The sequence below is a fragment of the Stylophora pistillata genome, chromosome 5, assembly GCF_964205215.1.
Source record: "Stylophora pistillata chromosome 5, jaStyPist1.2, whole genome shotgun sequence".
In the NCBI taxonomy this organism is placed as follows: domain Eukaryota; kingdom Metazoa; phylum Cnidaria; class Anthozoa; order Scleractinia; family Pocilloporidae; genus Stylophora; species Stylophora pistillata.
This window is the reverse complement of record NC_142523.1, coordinates 34558751-34577280: the sequence shown is the minus strand read 5'-3', so window position 1 is coordinate 34577280 and position 18530 is coordinate 34558751. Positions and strand designations below refer to the sequence as shown.

The following is an 18530-nucleotide window of genomic DNA, read 5'->3' as shown; positions in this document are numbered from 1 at the left end:
TGGGCCTAATTTTATCGATCTGTTTAAGGGGAATATTCCTATGATAATGTTTTGCCAAGTTTGCCTAGTATATCAGTTTACCATACCACAAAATTTTGTAAATAATTTGCAGTTCTAGCGTTAATGGCTTGATAAGAATTCAACGATTTGGTTTTGTTTTAAGCTACTGTTTCTTCCTCTAACGAAAAAAAAACAAACAAACAAACAAACAAATATTTTTTAGTCGAAAAAAAGTCACATCTAGATCTTTTTGCAAATACAAATCAACTGTTTGTTTTAATTAAGTGTCAAGTGGTAAGTAGGGGGGGGTGATCTTTTAAGTTACATATCTTATAGTATGCATGTTTAGTTAAGGTCTCAGTCTGTGAAGTTTAGAAGTATAATAATCGATTGCGAGACCTCTGGTGATTTTTTTCCTTAGATTTTGAAATTCGATGAAATAGAAACTGACACTAACAAGTAGATGCTTGTGCGGTTATTATCTTTTGATTATGCTTTTGGAGCATGCAGTGCCCCTTTCCTTCCTGCCCCTCCCCTTGCCAAGTATTTAAGCGTGGTATTTGTTGTCGTCTCTTTGGGAAGCTCGTTATCTTCTTTGTCATTATTTTGGCGGAATCCCGAAAAGAATACCAAAATTCCCTGGCACTTGCTTTATTATCTCTCCCCCTCCCCACAAGTCGAAAATGTCTGTGTACGCCTTTGCTTTCGATCCGTTGCGGTGACTTTGGCGTGAACGTCGTTCCGGTTTGATGGCTCTGTTCATGTCGCAGAAAAGTCACACTTGGGTTTTTCATCTTATGATAAAACAGTACCATTATGTGTTTTCTTAAGACTGAAATTAAATTCTTTCTTTTAACTCTGAATAATTGGAAAAAAAAAGGAAAGACCCACAGCATTGGAAATGGTTTCTCGACACGGAATTTAAATGACCATTTCATCTTGATATGATACTCGTATAAAATCAGAAAAAGAAAAGATGCAAAACGCATATAGAAAACTTTATTCTGAATTCGTAATTCGTACGCCGTCCAAGAGATGGATTGGAAATGTTTAAAAAGGCAGTTTTATTGTTGAATCGCAGCTATTTCTGTGCGATAACGTTACTGTCGATATGTGGAAGATGTAACAGCCTGTTTCGGTTTTCTCTCATAGATCTGCCGTATTAGAAACTATCCGATTGAATAAATGCTGTAAAACAAGATGAGAGTGACTCTATAGTGAACTCGGGGATATAATGTACAGAAAACTAACTTCTTACTAACCGAGTACAAGGGCAATACTGGGGAATATTGGTCCGAGGTAGTGGCAGTCCGGTGCGCTCAGTCCTTCCAAACTCACCAAGGACCAGTATACCAAACTATAGCTCGAGCATGTCCAGTTGTTACTTTGTTGGTATGGGGACTAGCTCTTGCAATAGGCTCTGAAGACTTTGGCTTAAAGGATCCACTCAGGCTGCCCAACCAGTGCGCTTGCAATTGCCTTGCTAAGGCCAGCGTGGTGTGTAATTTTAGGCCTCACGGAGAGGTACCCCACCCATGGAAACCGTAACCCCATGAAAATCTCAGACATGCGCAGATTACATTACTTTGTAGCACTGCGTGAGAAAAGGAACGCGGACTCGTGCCGTGAGTTGTTTCCATTAAAGTTACAGATTTTTGTTAATTAATTGCCGGCCGACTCACCGACGATGAGACCTGATGGCACGTAAAAGAGCTCACGGCAGCCAGTTTTCTTGCAAAAATCAGTCATTAGTCAAAAAGAAGCCGAGAAAATATGTGAATTATTCCGAACACATAGAAAAAAGCAGCGTTGCAGTGCAAGTGTGCAGCTTTTTAAGTGAAGAAAAACTTGATCGACTCGAGAGAGTGTAAGGGTTTGAGGTCCGAAATCGCCAATCTAAAAAATGAACAGTCAAAACCCTAAGGCGCAGTCTAGGTTAGTGTTTTTAAGGAAGGAATGGAAATGCAAACACTTACAAACGTCTACGAATACTACTGCAGATTGTCTGAGCCACCGATTACGGTTACTGATTTTCATTCCCATTCTGAATTTTCGCCGGTTGCAACTTGCGCGATCGTAGTAGACACCACTTTTAAATGGTTTTAATCATAAACCGATAACACTCCCACCAAACAGAAGCCGAAAAAAGAAAACCTCACGAATGTTAAGATAGAGTAGTCGATATGGCCCCATGGTCAGTAACAAAATGTACAGGCAAGTTAATTTTTCGGTCAGCAAATCATAACGACGCGTATCTTTAAGTGTCATACACTATCGAGAGTTTCTAAACATACCTCATTGATAGGATTTCTAGTCGGATATTTTTACTTTGTATTCTTTGTTACCATACTCTATCATGTGAAATCCGGGAGTTACATTTGACTAATTTCAATTGTCACCTTTTCATAATCTCAGTATTTGTAAAAGGAAGGAACATCCAATTGAAAAAGGACGTCTTGAGGCTCCAAATTCAACTCAAAAAGTGTCAAAACAAACTTACGTCTACCGAAAAAAAATAAAAACAAGTCAGCAACAAGTTAAGAGGGACAAGATCTGCTTCCTCAAAACTGAAAAAGAAATTGCAGGGGAACAATGAGTTTGTCAAAAAGGGATATTCTCTTGCGGAGACATTTGCACTGTAGCATTACATCTGATTTTCAATATTTTGTTTGATTGGGGCCCTCCCACAAACTTTGTTGTCTCCCCAAGTACACTTTCTGACTGGAATGTTCTCTTAGGTGAAGCAGACAAACTAATTTTACGCAAGTGCTTCTCAAACTCTAAGTATGATTTTCATCTCTGGAGCGATGACTCCCACAAAGGAGGAGAAGAGAGGCACATAGTGGGTGTTCAAACCTGGTGCCCTAGCGAGAGCAAGCCCCAAGCTTATGTCCTAGCAAACAGCCTTACAGCAAGCGGGTCTGGAAAACACCAGTCTGATGTGGATTATCATGTTGTGAAAAATGAATATGACATCACCAATGTTTCGGGGTTGGTTGGGGACAATGCCTCTACCCAAAAGGGAAAAGTAAATGGTCTCTTAGCAAACAACACCAAATTTTTTGGAAAAGAAATGTTCTTTGTAGGATGCTACTCACATGTACTAAACATCATGCTGAGAAGAATGTGCCAGGCTGGGTTTGGAGCAAAGGGTGACATGAGTAACCCCCATGTTTTACAATTGCTTCATAAAATATCTTGGCTCCATCATGAGCGTCCAAGCCAATACAAAGTTATGTATGTTTCTCTAGGTATTCTTAGTAAAGAGCCACCCCTTCCTCAGACATTCATTGACACAAGATGGACATAATATCACGAGACTCTCCAGTGGTATCTTAAGTATGGAAAAGCTTGTCTACAGCTTGCTGAGCGTCTCCTTGAAAGATTGCCAAAATCCGATAGCCACCCCACTATTTGGCAAGATGTCATTAAGATGAGCTCAAGTACTATGATTCAAGTTGAAGTCAAGTTTTTGTTTGAATTCCTTGACAAGTTCATCATTCCATCTCTGAACACATCCCAAGCTAGTGATGCAGAACTTGGTTTTTCCAGTGGTTACCTTGCATGGTTATGGCCAGCAACTGTTTTGAAACACCATGAAACTTTAAGTGAAATGTTGAAGTCTCCATCAGAACATTTTCCTGTAACATCACAACAGGTAAAGATGTCATTGAAAGACCCAGCAGCTATTGACCATTTTCACAAACAAGTGCAGAGGCCAATGTTACAAGAAGCACTTAAAGTAATCAAAGATCATGGAGCAGAGTGGTTAACTTTTCCTAAGTTGTTTGGAATGGGAGCTGATCAGAGATACTAAAGTCATTTCTGGCATTCGGTTTTAAAGCTTCTTGGATCGTTCCAGTCAGATCTGAAAATCAAAAAGAGAAGTCAGTGAACACCCCCTTTCATGTTCATGGACAGAACATTCTCACATTGGTCTCTAAGGACAGTGTTGGATTAATTAAATGGGCCACTCTTTCGAAATTAAAGGAACCCCAATTGCTATGTGAGATCAAAGAAATGGCCTTATCACAACAGAGCTCACTCATAAGTAAAGAAGCCACTCCAAACCTGTTTGAGTTCTACGCCAAGCACATTTTCAGTCTTCCAGTTAACAATGTTCTTGCAGAAAGACAGTTCAACCTTGCGCAACTGTATCTTAATGATAACATGTCAGAGTTATCAAAACAGGCTTTAATCACATTTGTTGAGAACATTCTGCACAGTGGAAAAACCAACACCAGGACCACAGAAGCCGCACGTGAAGTTCATGAAGAAAGAATGAAAGAATATGCCCAAATGCTCACCACAGACCTTTTGCAAGAGGCAAGAAAGAACTTAAACAAGATTAGAGAAAACAGCACACATGGGTCACTTATAGCAAAGGATGTTTACCCTAAAGCTTGGATAGAAAAGAAAGTAAACAATGACTTACCGGATATGATTCAGTCACTAAAAGCTGATGGTTGCAAACTTAAACTTCACTGGAAAGTTTCTGCCAAGGGAACATCTGCACTGGAGGGACAAAGGTCATTCAGCCCAACAGTAATTGAGGGAGTTACCAGTACACCTGATGGACAAGTTCCAAGACTCATGCAGCTAGCAGCACTAATGGTGTGGAACTATGGGGAGGAGCTACCAATTTATGATCTATCAAGAGAATGCCAGTTGTGTTTACAAAACCTTCCAAATGTCTTCCAAACTCCAACTACTTGTCTTTTCAGGTCCCACATGACTATACATATTACGCCATTGCCTACACATGAAGAATAAAGTAGTCATGGGGGTGGCTCAGTAATTTTTAAACATTTTAGATTTGTACATAAGATCTGATTTCACTGACCCACACTGCATGAAGTAAATGTATCTCAACATGAATGCATTTTTACACACAGAGACACATCTAAAAATTAATAAATGTTTCAATGCAACATGTTAGAACTAACCTGATAAAAGCATGTTGTATATGCCACTTTAGTTAAGTGAACAGAGCTCAATATCAGTTTTAGTGTATGTAGCATGTTAGCTTTGCAATATTGTAACTGGTTTTGCAGGGTATAAGTAAAGTGCATGGAGCCAAAGCTGAGACATGCATGTATTTAATCATGTTGTATTGGATCTTGAAGTAAATGAATTGAACATTACATTAAGAAAGAACAGTAGGTAAATAAAGCTGTAATGCATCTGATTTTAAATTGTTCTGCATAACTGTAGCCTAGTAGAATATTAAACAAACATTGAAATGCTGTCACTTCACCACAGCAATTTAAGACCATACTAAATGTAATATTTAACTACATGTAGATTATATCATTATAATGTTGCACATGACTTGTATAAATAAACATATCATTGGCAGTAGGTAACTATTAATGTGATAAGTACATGACTTGTTTATACTTGTTTATAGGTGTTCTTGTACATTAAGTGAATCATTTTGAACAGGAAGGGCAAAGCTAAGTGATGCAGCCAATGTTGTGTTACATACAGTTAGCGTACAATTTATAACAGTAATAGATTAGATTTAAACACTGGAACTGTTAAAAATGTGCAAAGTTCATTATCCTGTCTTAATTTCCTTATTCCGTGTAAAAGATAAGTAGTACAAATCTGACCCGTAATGAATCCTCTCTCCCCTTTAAACGTTTTATTAAATATCTACGACGATGGAATTTTTTTTCACATACAGACAACTTGTCATAGCCTCTAAATCTGGACCAACACAAATATGAATATGCAGTGTCGTCGAAAAAGAATCAGTGAAATGGTCGATCCTCCACATTCAAAGCGCCCAAAAGAAATAAGCATTGATTTAAGAATCGATATCAGTCAATTAACATCATCAATAGCACCAACGAGTACCCGAGAAGTGATTGATAATTAACTGCTCTTGGTTCCTGTTGACGAATAAACCGGAGTTCACTCTCGATCTCGGGTGGGCGATATTGAATGTAAGCTAATCGACCTATTACCACCAACACCCCCGAGATAGGGTCAAGATAACCTGGTTTATAATCTTACCTCGAGCATCGTGCGCTTGCTTTACTCAGTCGATATAATTTATTTCATTCCTCCATTACATCTCGAACGCGCGTTAAAAAGATGAAAATAACTTTAATACGAACAACAGTGGGCTCCAAACCTCAATTTCCCTTGAAACTACGATGCCAATTCTTCAACTTATCCGTTTCGAAATTCCAAATAATAAACACCACGCGCAATGAATGACAAAACAGTACGAAAAAATAGCATTTCTACCACTAAGTCGATGAAAAGAAAAAAAATAAAACGGTAGAATCCTTAACTCCGTTGCAGTCTTCGCGGTTTAAGTATTAAACTACCAGAGACTTTGTGTTTTGATAAGATATTCAACGGTTAAGTTTTAAAGCGTAGATGGGAAAAGTAAACACAACACGGGACGTCATCTGCGCATGTCTGAAATTTTACTGACGTGCGTACGCTGTTCCGTGAGGATTTATCTACCATGCTGCTTTGGAGTCAAAGTGGACGGTGGGGGTAGGTTTGGGGAAGGGGAGAAGACTCACCCTCCCACCCAGGCCCTTATCCTTATTTTTAACCGTCACAGGCCCCCTTGGTACTCTTTGCTCTCTGGTAAAAATTTCTTTCTTTCCCCAGATTTCCGCTTCCATTAGAATCAATGATGGCGGACATTTTTCTCTAAGAAAACTCAGAGTATTTGCTTCCCCTAATTACGCCTGCTGTGTAGGCTAAGGCCAGCACACGTGCCCTATCCATATTTTCCCCTTCATTCTCGATTGCCATTCACTCTATTCAGGTGAGATCGCAAAATTCACCATTTAAACCAGCATTGTAAATTCACATCGTTTAATTATCTTTGATTTAATAGAAATTTACCCCAGGTTATCCTTAATGAAATGGTATCCTGACCTCAATTTAACTGCTTTACTTTCTATAAGAGTGTCTCTCTACTTTGTCTTTGCTGAATCGCACTAAAAGGTTATGAGAATGAGGTAAATGATCATCAATTGAGAAAGCTCCTGATCGTGAAACAAATTCTCTTTACCAGAACCACAAGAAACATAACGAAATGAGTATGGAGAATAAACATAATGACTTTAGGATGTAAAGAGTTAACAGTGCCCAGAATCAAGCAACGTTGATCTATCTTTGCTATTTTTGCCTTAACAGGTCAATGAAAGTGAAGAAGACAAAGGAGTCATTATTAATAATAGATTTTTCTCTTAATTAACATGGAATTTACTTTCTAACAAACAATGTTGATTCACATGCATACATAGTATGTGGCTAGCCACATCTCAAAATGTTATAATATGCAAAATTTTATATTTTTGAAAAAATGTAACTATATTTTTTTGGTGTTCTTCAGATTTCATCAACTTGTTGTGGTCCACACGGCATTTTCAAGAGATGAAGTTTTGCAAAAGTCTCTGAAAGAGGAAAACGACTGAGTCTCTCAAATAATAACCAAAGATACTCTTACAGGTGTTTGGCAGAGATATCTGTGAACATGGGGTATGTAGTCATGTTAATCAACAGTCATACCATGGCAAAATGAAGCCTATAGTATTTTAAACTCCATGATTTGCATGTTTATCCTATAATTGATAAGTGTCAGGAAGTTTTATCTGCAAATGGTTAGACTTTCTAGTCTTCTTAGATAGGGACGATAAAAAGAGTCGGACACGTAGTGCCCGGTGTTGTGGTCTATCTTTGTGTAGTGTCCAATCAAGGGTGAATTGGTGAGGGAAGGTGAGATCACTTAATACATGGACTGAAGTGGCTGCATATTGCGCCTGATGAATTCTGATGTCCGATCTCACCTTAACTGATTGTAAAGCGCGACTGATTATCTATATAGTAGTTTGCGCTATATAAAGGTTAAATTGTCGTTGTTGTTGTTTATACTAGAAAAAGACATGCTAGTTTGGGCTCCCTTCTAATCCTTGAACTCTAAGAAGTGATTAACATGTAACCTTTCCCTATAACTTCCAAACATTCCCCAGTAAACAGGTAAAGAGAATACTTAAAGTTATCAGGTAGAGGTTGTCATCTTGATCTTTAAACAGCAAATTCTTGAAACTAATTTACAAGGGAATGAGTATAGCAACTAAAGGGGAGAATTTACAATCAGATCTTGGAAGTTAAAGGATAATGAGGGGCCTACAAGATATAAAAATTAATTAACATACAAAATTCATGGAGCCACTGTCAAGGTAGCATTTAGGAGAACTACAGTTTCTCGCAATACTCACCTTCCACCAGTCACCAATGTTGTAAAAAAAAAACAAAACAAAAACAAATAATATATAAAAGAAAGTGCAACATTGAAGAGGAGGTGAAAGTGGGGGTACAAGGGATATATTTGGTATGCCAAATATTCAAAAATAACTATTTCCATTTCAGTGGTAATGTGGAAACAATTTTCTTGCTGATTGTGTGCCTATACCTGGGTGATTTTTTTGTAACCACACAAGTGTCTGCTGCAACTTGGCAAAATGAAGTTTGAAATGATCATGATCTAACTCCTCTCTCTGAGTAATAAACCCTCTGGCTTTTCTATTTAGACCAGTAGGTTAACCAGTTGTCTATGGCATCTCTTATGCTCACTAAAAGTATAAACACCTTTTTTATTCTAACTTACATAGCCACCAGTTACAAGCAAAGTGAAAAAACGTCTTAAATGACAAGTTTATCGCGAGCTGTGGATGATTTTTGACATCATAGTCACAGGTTAAAAAATGTTTAAAGTGGTTTTCTTTGTTTTTTGTTTCAATTGCTTTGATTTTTTTCTTTAAAGTTTGTAGAATTGTCATAATATTACTGGAATATCTTAAAGTTTATGATTACATACCGTGTACATCCCATTCAGGGTTGTAAAATATGAATTGTAGTTTGTGCTGGGGTACAGAGAGATGGTTCTTTGATGCAAATTTCTCTGCCTGCAAGAAGATTTAAGACAACTTTGGGAATGATTTTTTGGGGGTCTGTACCTAATTTATGATGAGAGATCTTCAGGTGTTTCATTAAACTTTTCCATAAGCCAGTAACCAGCTTTTGTTGAAATCCTTGGGCCTTCCTTATCAGTGTTAAACCTCCTGCCCTTGCAGATCAACCTCTCACCAGCTCATGTTGCTGTAGGCCTCATTCTTTCCTGTGGGCATTAACCCTTTACACCCTAGCATCGGTATGTATATTCTCCATACTGTTCTCTATACATTTCTTAAGGTGCTGACAGGGAGAATTTGTTCAACAATCAAGAGCTTCTCCAGTTGGTGATCATTTCCTTTATTCTCCTGGCCTTAATGTGTGATTCAGGGGTGATATTGTAAGGAGAAATTATATTCCAATCACTGTTAGGGATTAAAGGGTTCAGAAAACACTCCAGCCAAAGTGCATATAATGAGGACTGGCCCACGTATGACTTAACTTTCTTTTGAATTTAACCTTTACCAGAATGACTTGGCCTTTTTTTAGAAATAAAAATAATTAGAAGTTATTCCTCCTGGTTAGGATCTTGATGAAGAATTTCAGAAAAGAAGAGATACTGTGGAAGAGTAGACACCACTTCCCAAAGAGACATATGGGGTCAGTGTTAGTAAGGAATAAATTTTAATGACTGGTACCAACTGAAAATTTACGCTAGGGAGGCATTATGATTCACTAAAATGAATATTATTTGGAAGGCTCAGCTGGCTAACCCTTGCCCTTTCAGATCTCTTTAGGAATTCTCTTGACTTTTTCTATACAATTCTTTTGATGTTAGTTAAGAGAATTTGGTATTGGATCAGCTGATATTTCCTTAATTGATAGTATTCTCTATTCTCATCACTCAATGTCTGACTGATACTATTTTTTTAACCAGTAATGACATTGTAAGGAGTGATTATGTTGTGATCACACTCACGCATCAGAGTTGGCATAAATGCTTGCCTTCCAACAAGTTAGTCTGGGATTGGATGCTCTGCATCCTCTGCAGCTTGTGGGTAAAGGATAGAGTTCATCCCCATCGTTGGTTTGCCCTGGGGTCTTTGAGGGGAAAATTTAGGGTATTCTAAAATGTCAACTCTACAGGAAATTGTGATTGGAAAGCCATTAATGTGTAAATTTATGAATTTTTTCTTTCGGTAATAAATAAACAATAAATCTGTGATTTTTTCGATTTGGTTTAATTTACACCAAACAGCACAGGTCTGTGATAAGAGGGTGCTTCAAGAGGAAAGTGAGATTTTAGTTTTTGGCTCTAAGTGTTGTCAATTTTGAGATTTTTCCAGTGAATTTCTTTTTTTTTTGTTATTGTAGAACTTTACCAAAATGCTACACAGTAAGCAACGACGTAGCAATCTTTGTTTACTACAATGTATAATCTGCATTATGGTTTTCAGCTAGGCTGACCGTGGTAAATTTCACCCTGAAATCTCACTTTAGTCTATGGTCCAGTCTGGTATAATTTTAGAAAGAAAGTATGGCCAAAATGTTGATATCAGAAGAACATCCAAGTCAAAATATACTTGAAGTGTTATTATTAATGATGAAGTTCTTGTTGTATAACAATGTATAATGATGTATGATGACAGTTTTACCCTGGCAGAATTATACTTATGTTAAAGTATCATAATGGTGATTTTGAATTTCTTTGTCAACTTCAGATACTGGTGTTACATCTAAGCAGTGAATGATTTTAGCTCTGGTATCATGATGGCATCGAGAGAAACGAGATGCATCTCTCAAGACAGTTGTAACTTACTTTTGAGCAGTACTGTACATTCCTCTTGGTCAGGATCTTGATGAAGAATTTTAGAAGAAAAGAGATAATGTGGAAGAGTACACACCACTTATCAAGGAGACATATGGGGTCAGTAAAAGTAAAAAATAAATATACCAACTGAAAATTTACCCAAGAGGTTTATTATGATTTATTAGTCAGAATGAATATCATATTTGGAAGATTCGGCTGGTTCACCCTTTCCATTCCAGATCTCAATTGGAATTCTCCTGACTGTCTGTAAAACAATTCTTGTGATATTAGTTAAGAGAATTTGGTATTGGATCAGCGGTTAATTTCCCAATAAATATTATTCTCCATTCTCGTCACTTGTCTGCTCGATTTTGTATAATGACTTTGTAAGGAGAAATTGTGTTTTGGTCACTCACGGGAGTTGAAGGGCTGTTGGCGTTAAGGCTTGTCTCCTACTAAGTCAGTCTGGGCTTGGATGCTCTGCATCCTCTGCAGCTTGTGGCTAAAGGATGGAGTTCATGTACATGTACATGTATGTTGTTTGTTTGCTCTGAGGGTCTTTGAGGGGAAAAAAGGGAATTCTTAAATGCCAATTTTGCAGGAAATTGTGTTGGAAAAGCCACAATGTGTAGATTTGTAAATTCCACTATTTTTTCCAATAATGAAATAAACAATTAATATATGATTTTGTAAATTTGGTAGTGCACCAAACAGCACCTTTGATAATTAAGAGTGTGGTTTAATTTAGAGGAAAGTCAGGTTTTGGATTTTGGCTCAAAGTAGAGTTATCAATATTCAGATTCCTTCAATTAAAATGTGTTTTTCTTTATGTTTTTTTATAGAACTTTACCAAAATGGTACACAGTCAGCAATGTATGTAGCAATGTTTCTTTTTTGCAATGTGTAATCTGTGTTATTCATTTGTCAGTTAGGCTGAAATAGTGAATTTCAGCCTGAAATGTCATTTTAATTAATGGTCCAGTCTGATGAGTTTAAAAAGAGAGAATGGCAAAAACCTTGATATCAAATGAACATCCATGTGAAAATATCCAACTAAGCTTTGTAGAGTACAAATAATGCCCAAAACGAGTACAATTATCTTGCAGTATTTGTACCCCAGAGAACCGGTTAGACAGGTTTTCTTGCATTGCACAAGCGATAAATTGGATTGAAGTTATCAAAAACAATGGCAGACAATTTATATTATTTTTCTGATGACGAAGAGTCGGAGTGGCTGGCAAATATTGGTTGAAGTTTATTAGATAAATTGAATGAAGAAAAGCATGTAGAGAACGATGAAATTTCATTATTTATTGAAGAAAATAGAAACAGCAACACAACAACCTGCCATTTCTGTTCCACTTATCATACTTCTGTATTGTGCTCCCCGTAAATAATTATCTCGGAAACTCACCTGCACTGAAATGCCACGCTGGCATGTTGAATAATAAACCTATTATTAAATGTTTTGTTGGGTAGTATCACTGAGTATTGTAACTCATTGTTTGTATTTTGACTTTCCCTATGGGCTCTTCAAAATACAGCACAACTTGTAAACATACTCAGCAATACTACAGAATAAAACATTTTATTAAGTTATATGTATTTGGATGTTGCATAATGGTTATTATGATTCTTAATAATGTATAAAAATGTTTGATGATTTATGATGACAATTTTACCATGATATAATAATATTCATGTGTAGGTATGGTCATTTTGAATTTCTTTGTCAACTTCAGGTGTTGCATTAGCAGTGAATGATTTTAGCTCTGGCCTCATGATGGCATCTGCTAGTGATGATAATAGCACCAAGGAATTGAAAGGGTTTGTAGTTCTATGCTTGAAGTTACCAAATAACTATTTATATATATTTTATATTTACTTATTATTAAAAACTAGATCATTGGATAATGCAGTTTGAGACTTTTCATTGGCTTAGCCATTATGGTACATGAGCCAATATACCATAATCTCATATCTGTACATTGTAACATCTGGTTTCTTCTTACAAATAAAGTCATGGAGATTTGTCTAATATCTTGGGAGCATTTTTTTTAATAAAACAATTATTCTACTCGCGCTTGTTGCATATGAGATGATTATGGCCAACTTGGTGCTACACGCCTCATTGGCTATCTATCATCTCATATCCAACGTGCGCTCATGAAATAATTGCGAAATAATTATATATTTTTGTTTCATATTTTCTAATATTTAACTCTTGTGGCCAACTTCCAATGCAAGCAATAGTGGACCAGACATGGTTTGGCTGATTTTTTTTCTGAAACAAATACACAAATAATCACTGTTTTGCCACAATTCATGTACTGCCTTGTAGTTCTGGTCACTCCAACCATCTTGTAATAACTGACAATGAGAGGGAAAATGTTTCTGTGAATGGTGAAATCAGCCCACAATGCTCATCCTGCCAGAGCTTATATCCCCTAATGCAGTACTGGCTTGAAAATTATGTGTAGATCCATTGTGGAAGTGTTAAGCCTGATCTACAATAGAAATTCTCCCTACAGCATCACAGCTGAATATTGTATGAAGGTTCAAGGAGAATAAAGGAATTGAACAAATATCAAAGGAGCTCTTGATTGTTGAACAAATTCCTGTTCATACAAGAGAAAATTTACAGAGAACATTATTTAGAATATACAATTTACATTGAGTGGATGTTAGGGTTAGATGAAGTGCCATTTTTTTTTTAAGTTTACTCATTACTTTTTCAGGAGCTTTGTGACTTTTTCAAGCGCTCTAAATGGTGTTAAGGTATGGAAGCCTTTTTCTAGGTGAAGGCTGATAGTTTCTAAAGAAACTGTTTGGGGCTGCATCAGTGGGGGTAACGAAATAATTTCGATATATCAACAAAGTTGAAATGGTAAATTGGTCACCGTTACGATTATAAAAGCTGACGTTTCGAGGGCTAGCCCTTCGTCGGAGAGAATAGAGGAATTGTGGGTTGTGTGTGCTTTTAAAGGCAGAAAATGGAGCTACATGATTGGTGGGAACATGGCAACGAGAAAAACAAGAATAAATTAGTGGAATGAAAAGCATTTGTTGATACCTGCTGATACCTTTTTATAGGTAATCTGTTACCCTTGATGGAAGTGTTCCTCAATTCCAGAATTTTAATCAGTTTTGTTTTGTTTTTGTCTTTGTGTCTGATCTTTTCTTTAGGAATCACTGGATGTTATGTCCACTAATGATGACAACACTCTAGGTTTTACTTTAGAACTTTATTCCAGATACATGGATGCTGCCAAGGTTTGTGAAATGTTTTTAGAAAACTTGAGTATAATTTTTCAGGGGGTGGAGCTTGGTGGTGGGGCAGGGTTGGGGAAGGTGATAAACATTTTTTTCTTTGGGGTGGGCTGGGACAAAAAGCATGGTCATGTTGTGAATAAGAGGACTGGGCTCTACCTCTCTGTCTCTAGCACCTTCAGTGTATTCTATTCATGGGTAAGAAAGATTAAAACTGTAAAGAACAGAACTGTTGTATTGTATACCCTCAGGAGTTAAGTGCATTTTATTTTTGTATTGCTCTGCTGTCTAGTAATGGAGTGGAAAATTTGTAAACAAAGGCTGAAATGGTGGAGCGGAGATGTGAACTTACTTGACCAGTTTTTAATTACAAAGCTTAGTGGAAGAACTGACTATGGAACCACCAATAGAGCTGAAATTTGGGGCTTTGGATGCCAACTAAAACACCTTAACTTTTAACCCTTTTGTTACTTGGTTATTCCCTTTTTTACAGTCCCAAGATAAACATTTTAACTTTCTAATGCATTTATTTCGTCCATTTCCCACCCGTAGGAGATGCTTTTCCGTCGTACTTGTAAACTGGTAGAGTTTGAGAATGCAACAAAAGCATTGGAAAAAGCCAAACCTAAGAACCAAGAAGCGGTAAGATTCTGACAAACTTGTGTTTTGCACGTGATATACATTCCTTTAGTACTTTTCCCCTTGTTCATGTAAGGATGCACTTATACTTGCAATAGACATTAGATATATCATTTGAAGGTCTTGTCGAGGTTCTGAAGAATCATGTCGAATGCTAGAATGGAAGATTACCAAATTGTTTTTGTGCATTTTCTACCATCAGCTTCAAAAAGCCAAAGAAGATGCAGAGGAAGCATATAATTCAATTTCAGAAGCTGCAAAGAAAGAGGTAAATAACAATACCAGTAATAATGAGCAGTATTTTTTATTTAACTGATCTTCATTTTTGTTGGTTTTTTTTTTTTAATGCAGATGATCCGTTACAATAGGCAAAGGGTGTTGAGCCTGCAAGCAAGTCTTATCCAGTACGCTGAATCGCGGTTAAAGAATGGAAGAGATACGTACGCCATATTAGCCAAACTACTGAATGACATGAAAAAATCTGCGTAATTAAGAAGCATGAAGAAAATAGACGGCCCCATGAATTTAGGTGGCCAAAATTTATGGCTCACTTTCTGTATGACATTAGATTATTTCAATTTAATGCTGATAAGACAAAAATAATTCTTTAGAACGACACCAGGGTGTTTCAGGCATTGGCCTGTTCCAGGCATTCAGTTGGTAAAATAGAGCGAAGATTGGAACTGAAAAGTGAAAAAGAGAGGGAGGCCTGGGTCGGTTTCATTGAGCGACTCGACCCAAACCTCCCTCGCTTTTTCACTTAAAGCAGAGGCTTTAAGAGCGCTGTTTATTATTATGCTTCCTTTTACAAACTGATTGTCCGGAACAGGTTCTTCAGGCAGAAATTGGCCAGAAATGGTGACAAAAATGTGGTAATGACTAGGAAATTAATCAGCAAATATTTCATAGCAGGAATGAATTTCTCAACTTTGTCAAGGATACCAGCCTTGAATCAAGGCTCCAGAAGATTTATTAAATACTTTTCACGGTGAATTTTTCACCTTTATGTTCTTTCATGCAGATCACATTAAAACTGAAAAGTAAATTTATTTCTCTACCTCCTCTTGTAAAAGGATATTTTTATTGATTCTAAATGAATGATTTTCAGATGTGCAATGTTTTCTATGTACTCTCGGACTAACTGACCCCATTAAAAAAAGAAAAAAATAGTTCTATTTCCAGTCTTTTAAAAAGTGCCAACCAAAAATTGATTTCTTTTGTATTAGAAAGCCTAATAAAAGTTATTGGTTATAGCGGTGGAAAGTTTCTGTTTAAATAACTTTTTAATTACCCGTAAGGGGTAGAATAAAAGGTCTTTATGTTGACTTCCTCTGCGAAGATACCGGTTAACGTGACCTTTTATTCCGGTGAAAAACTGCGTTTTCCGTTTATGAATATTTGTTTTAACGTATAATGGGCCACTTATAATAATATAGGCAGTGTGAAGTCGATGGACCTTTTAACTTTCGCCAACGAGCAAAGCGCTCCTGGAAAAAAAAAAAAAACTTGTCAAACATGTCTATACATGTCAAACACTGCTGTAATAGGTTGGCTTGTCTTTGAAGCCCAAAACAATGAAACTTCCTAAATGACCCTCCCACTCCTAGCCCTATAACCTTACCCAACAAGTCAATCTTCTGCTGTTTTATTTCTGATGAGATCACGCGCAGATCAGGTGTAAAAATAGACACTGTGTCATCAGGTATGTTTCGCAATAATCTTTAGTGGCTTTCGGTTTGGTGCCCTGTTCACCTTCGAAAGGAGTCTTGCTTTTTTTTCTGGAGAAATACATCGATGCAAAGCTTCAATAGCCCCTGAAATCCTCAAAGAGGTAAGACTAGATCATTTGTAATCTAGATTGAGAAGCAACTAAGTGTCTGTATACAATAAGACTATAGCTCAGTGTACGAACCATTAAGAGTTTTGTCACAAATCCATGCTCGTGTGCGCGAAGTGTTATACTTAACGGCTCAATGAACGAATTTAGGCCTGCTCCATTTTAAACATTTACCAACAGCTAAATCGATTTCATTTTGTAGAAAACAATTTGGGAATTTGTCCTTCATTCATTTCGCGAAGTATATATATCTTATTGGACGTTTTGTTGTGAAGTATCGCTGAGTATTTTTACTCGTTATTTGTATTTTGACGAGCCCGTAGGGCGAGTCAAAATGCGGCACAACTCGTAAAAATACTCAGCGATACTACACAACCAAATGTCTAATGAGTTATTTATTATCCAACACGCCAAACTGTTATTTTCAGTCTCTTAGCCGGACGGATGTACAGCGATTCTTTATTTGGTGAATGAAAAACCTCATCGCTTATTTCGCTTTGTTTTTTCCTCCGATGTAAATTGGAACGTTTCGATAGCAAGGAAACGGTCTGGACTCTTTATTCTTCGTGCCAGCCCATCACGATCTAAAACGGCAGTGAAAAGATGATCAGATCAACAATAGTATTTAACAGCCTTACTGTGTTCCATAAGGCACTGAAATAAGTCTCACTGGTAAGTACATTATGTCGGAGTGTAATTTAGTTGTTTCCGTAAAGGGCCAGGACTTGCCAATTATGAAATTTAAACTAAACATCTACCTGTCTTCGGACAACAACAAGAGCTACATGTCTTTGCTCTCGAGATTGATCACGAACGAAGATCGTTAAGTTTCTTGCCAATAAGCACGTTAGGTATGTTTTGAAGATGGGAAGATTTTCGAATGTATGTTGTCTAAGGTAAAACCGTAGAAAGAAATTGGCACAGGCAACTCCGCAGTCGATTAAGATCTTCTCTGCTTCATCGTTTCCAGACACGTTTCCCCCTAATTTTGTAACCCTATATACTTTCAGCTGGCTCTACATTTTACTATAAGTGAAATGCTGAATGTTGTCGCTGAAGATAACCAGTGAACTGAATACTAAACTGTTCGTTCAAAAATTTTCCTTTCGGTGAAAGGCTCAGTTTAGTGCTTTTTTCATTTTTTACTTCATAAATTGTGACAATGCCGTTCTGTAAAGGGACTTTAATCAGAACCTTCTAGAAAACGACATTCGAATATGGTTGACCTCTGTTCAAGAACTTACTGACTCCTATTACTTGAAATATCACACCAAACACGAGAGCAGGCGGTAAATCGTTCAACGTTTAGTATTCCCCCTAGTGTATTCCCCCATTTTTTGACTTACCTCCTCCAACTTCCCCCATTCCGATGAAATAGTTCTATTTACGCGTAACGGATCAGCGCATTTGCAGTTAAAAGACGCGTGTCATGGGATTATTATTTTAAGGCTTAAGGTCGCAATAGTTAACACACTGGTTTCACTTTCGTGTTCCTGTTTACAAGTTGAAGGCTGGTTGCGGATGAGCAATTTTAAGTTTCTTGTCTTGTCTGGTTGGAATTTTGACGCCTAAACGAAATTCAGAACCGATTTTAGTAGTTGTTTCAGACAAGAGATATTTACATTCTCTAAAGAGGCTTAAATGTGGAGTCTTATCCTTGTTGCTGCTCTGAAAAGGACTTTGATCAACACATTCTCGAACAGAATTTAGATTTGCTCTATATTTTGACTCAACCCCCATTAAGTAGCTCTGCTTATAAACTCAACGGATCAGCGCAGAAATCGCAAGTCTGACGTTTGTGGCTTTAAAGGTGCCATAAAAAATGATGCAATGTCTAGAGATTATTTCTGAAGGTCACAGTATGTAACTAATCAGTTTCACTTTCATGTTCTTGTTTATTAGCTTCTAAACAGCTGCCCCTCCCCTCCCCTCCAAAATCCCGATTCCTTCCAGAGTTTTCTTAACTCTGGAAAGTAGAGGCCTGTACACAGGCTACTGTTTATCAACTGGACGGAATTATGACGATTCTTTATTTGCTGAATGAAA

At 37.1% G+C, this 18530-nt stretch overlaps 1 protein-coding gene and 2 long non-coding RNA genes across 7 annotated transcripts in view; 1 reads left to right on the top strand and 2 right to left on the bottom strand.

The window, feature by feature from the left end:
- LOC148731612 (uncharacterized) overlaps positions 1-18530 on the bottom strand; it is a 197078-nt gene that overhangs the window by 10018 nt on the left and 168530 nt on the right. The gene's annotated exons all lie outside the window — the stretch shown is intronic.
- LOC148731622 (uncharacterized) lies at positions 2936-6435 on the bottom strand. The gene is made up of 3 exons (XR_016000926.1): positions 6022-6435; positions 4436-4756; positions 2936-3868 (listed from the first exon to the last, which is right to left on the bottom strand). It is a non-coding gene; the product is annotated as an uncharacterized LOC148731622 (long non-coding RNA).
- Positions 6626-15900, top strand: LOC148731621 (sorting nexin-32-like). Of its 5 annotated transcripts, XM_088759371.1 has the most exons (13): positions 6626-6796; positions 7370-7515; positions 8649-8733; positions 9111-9187; positions 9514-9588; positions 10650-10855; positions 11581-11611; positions 12481-12565; positions 13477-13516; positions 13925-14011; positions 14561-14650; positions 14850-14915; positions 14999-15900. In XM_088759371.1, the coding sequence occupies exons 7-13, from the start codon at positions 11593-11595 to the stop codon at positions 15134-15136; spliced, it is 525 nt and encodes a 174-aa protein (XP_088615497.1). In that variant the 5' UTR covers positions 6626-6796; positions 7370-7515; positions 8649-8733; positions 9111-9187; positions 9514-9588; positions 10650-10855; positions 11581-11592; the 3' UTR covers positions 15137-15900. The 5 variants fall into 5 exon arrangements, with proteins under 5 accessions (XP_088615497.1, XP_088615495.1, XP_088615498.1 ...); XM_088759369.1 differs by having other exon boundaries at positions 6626-7515; XM_088759372.1 differs by lacking the exon at positions 8649-8733 and having other exon boundaries at positions 6626-7515.

Bases quoted from the DNA above. Each gene is read 5' to 3' on its own strand.
- LOC148731621 (XM_088759371.1), top strand. The intron at 12,566-13,476 runs GTTTGTAGTTCT...TTACTTTTTCAG, and splicing joins AGCACCAAGGAATTGAAAGG to GAGCTTTGTGACTTTTTCAA. The intron at 14,012-14,560 runs GTTTGTGAAATG...TCCCACCCGTAG, and splicing joins GATACATGGATGCTGCCAAG to GAGATGCTTTTCCGTCGTAC.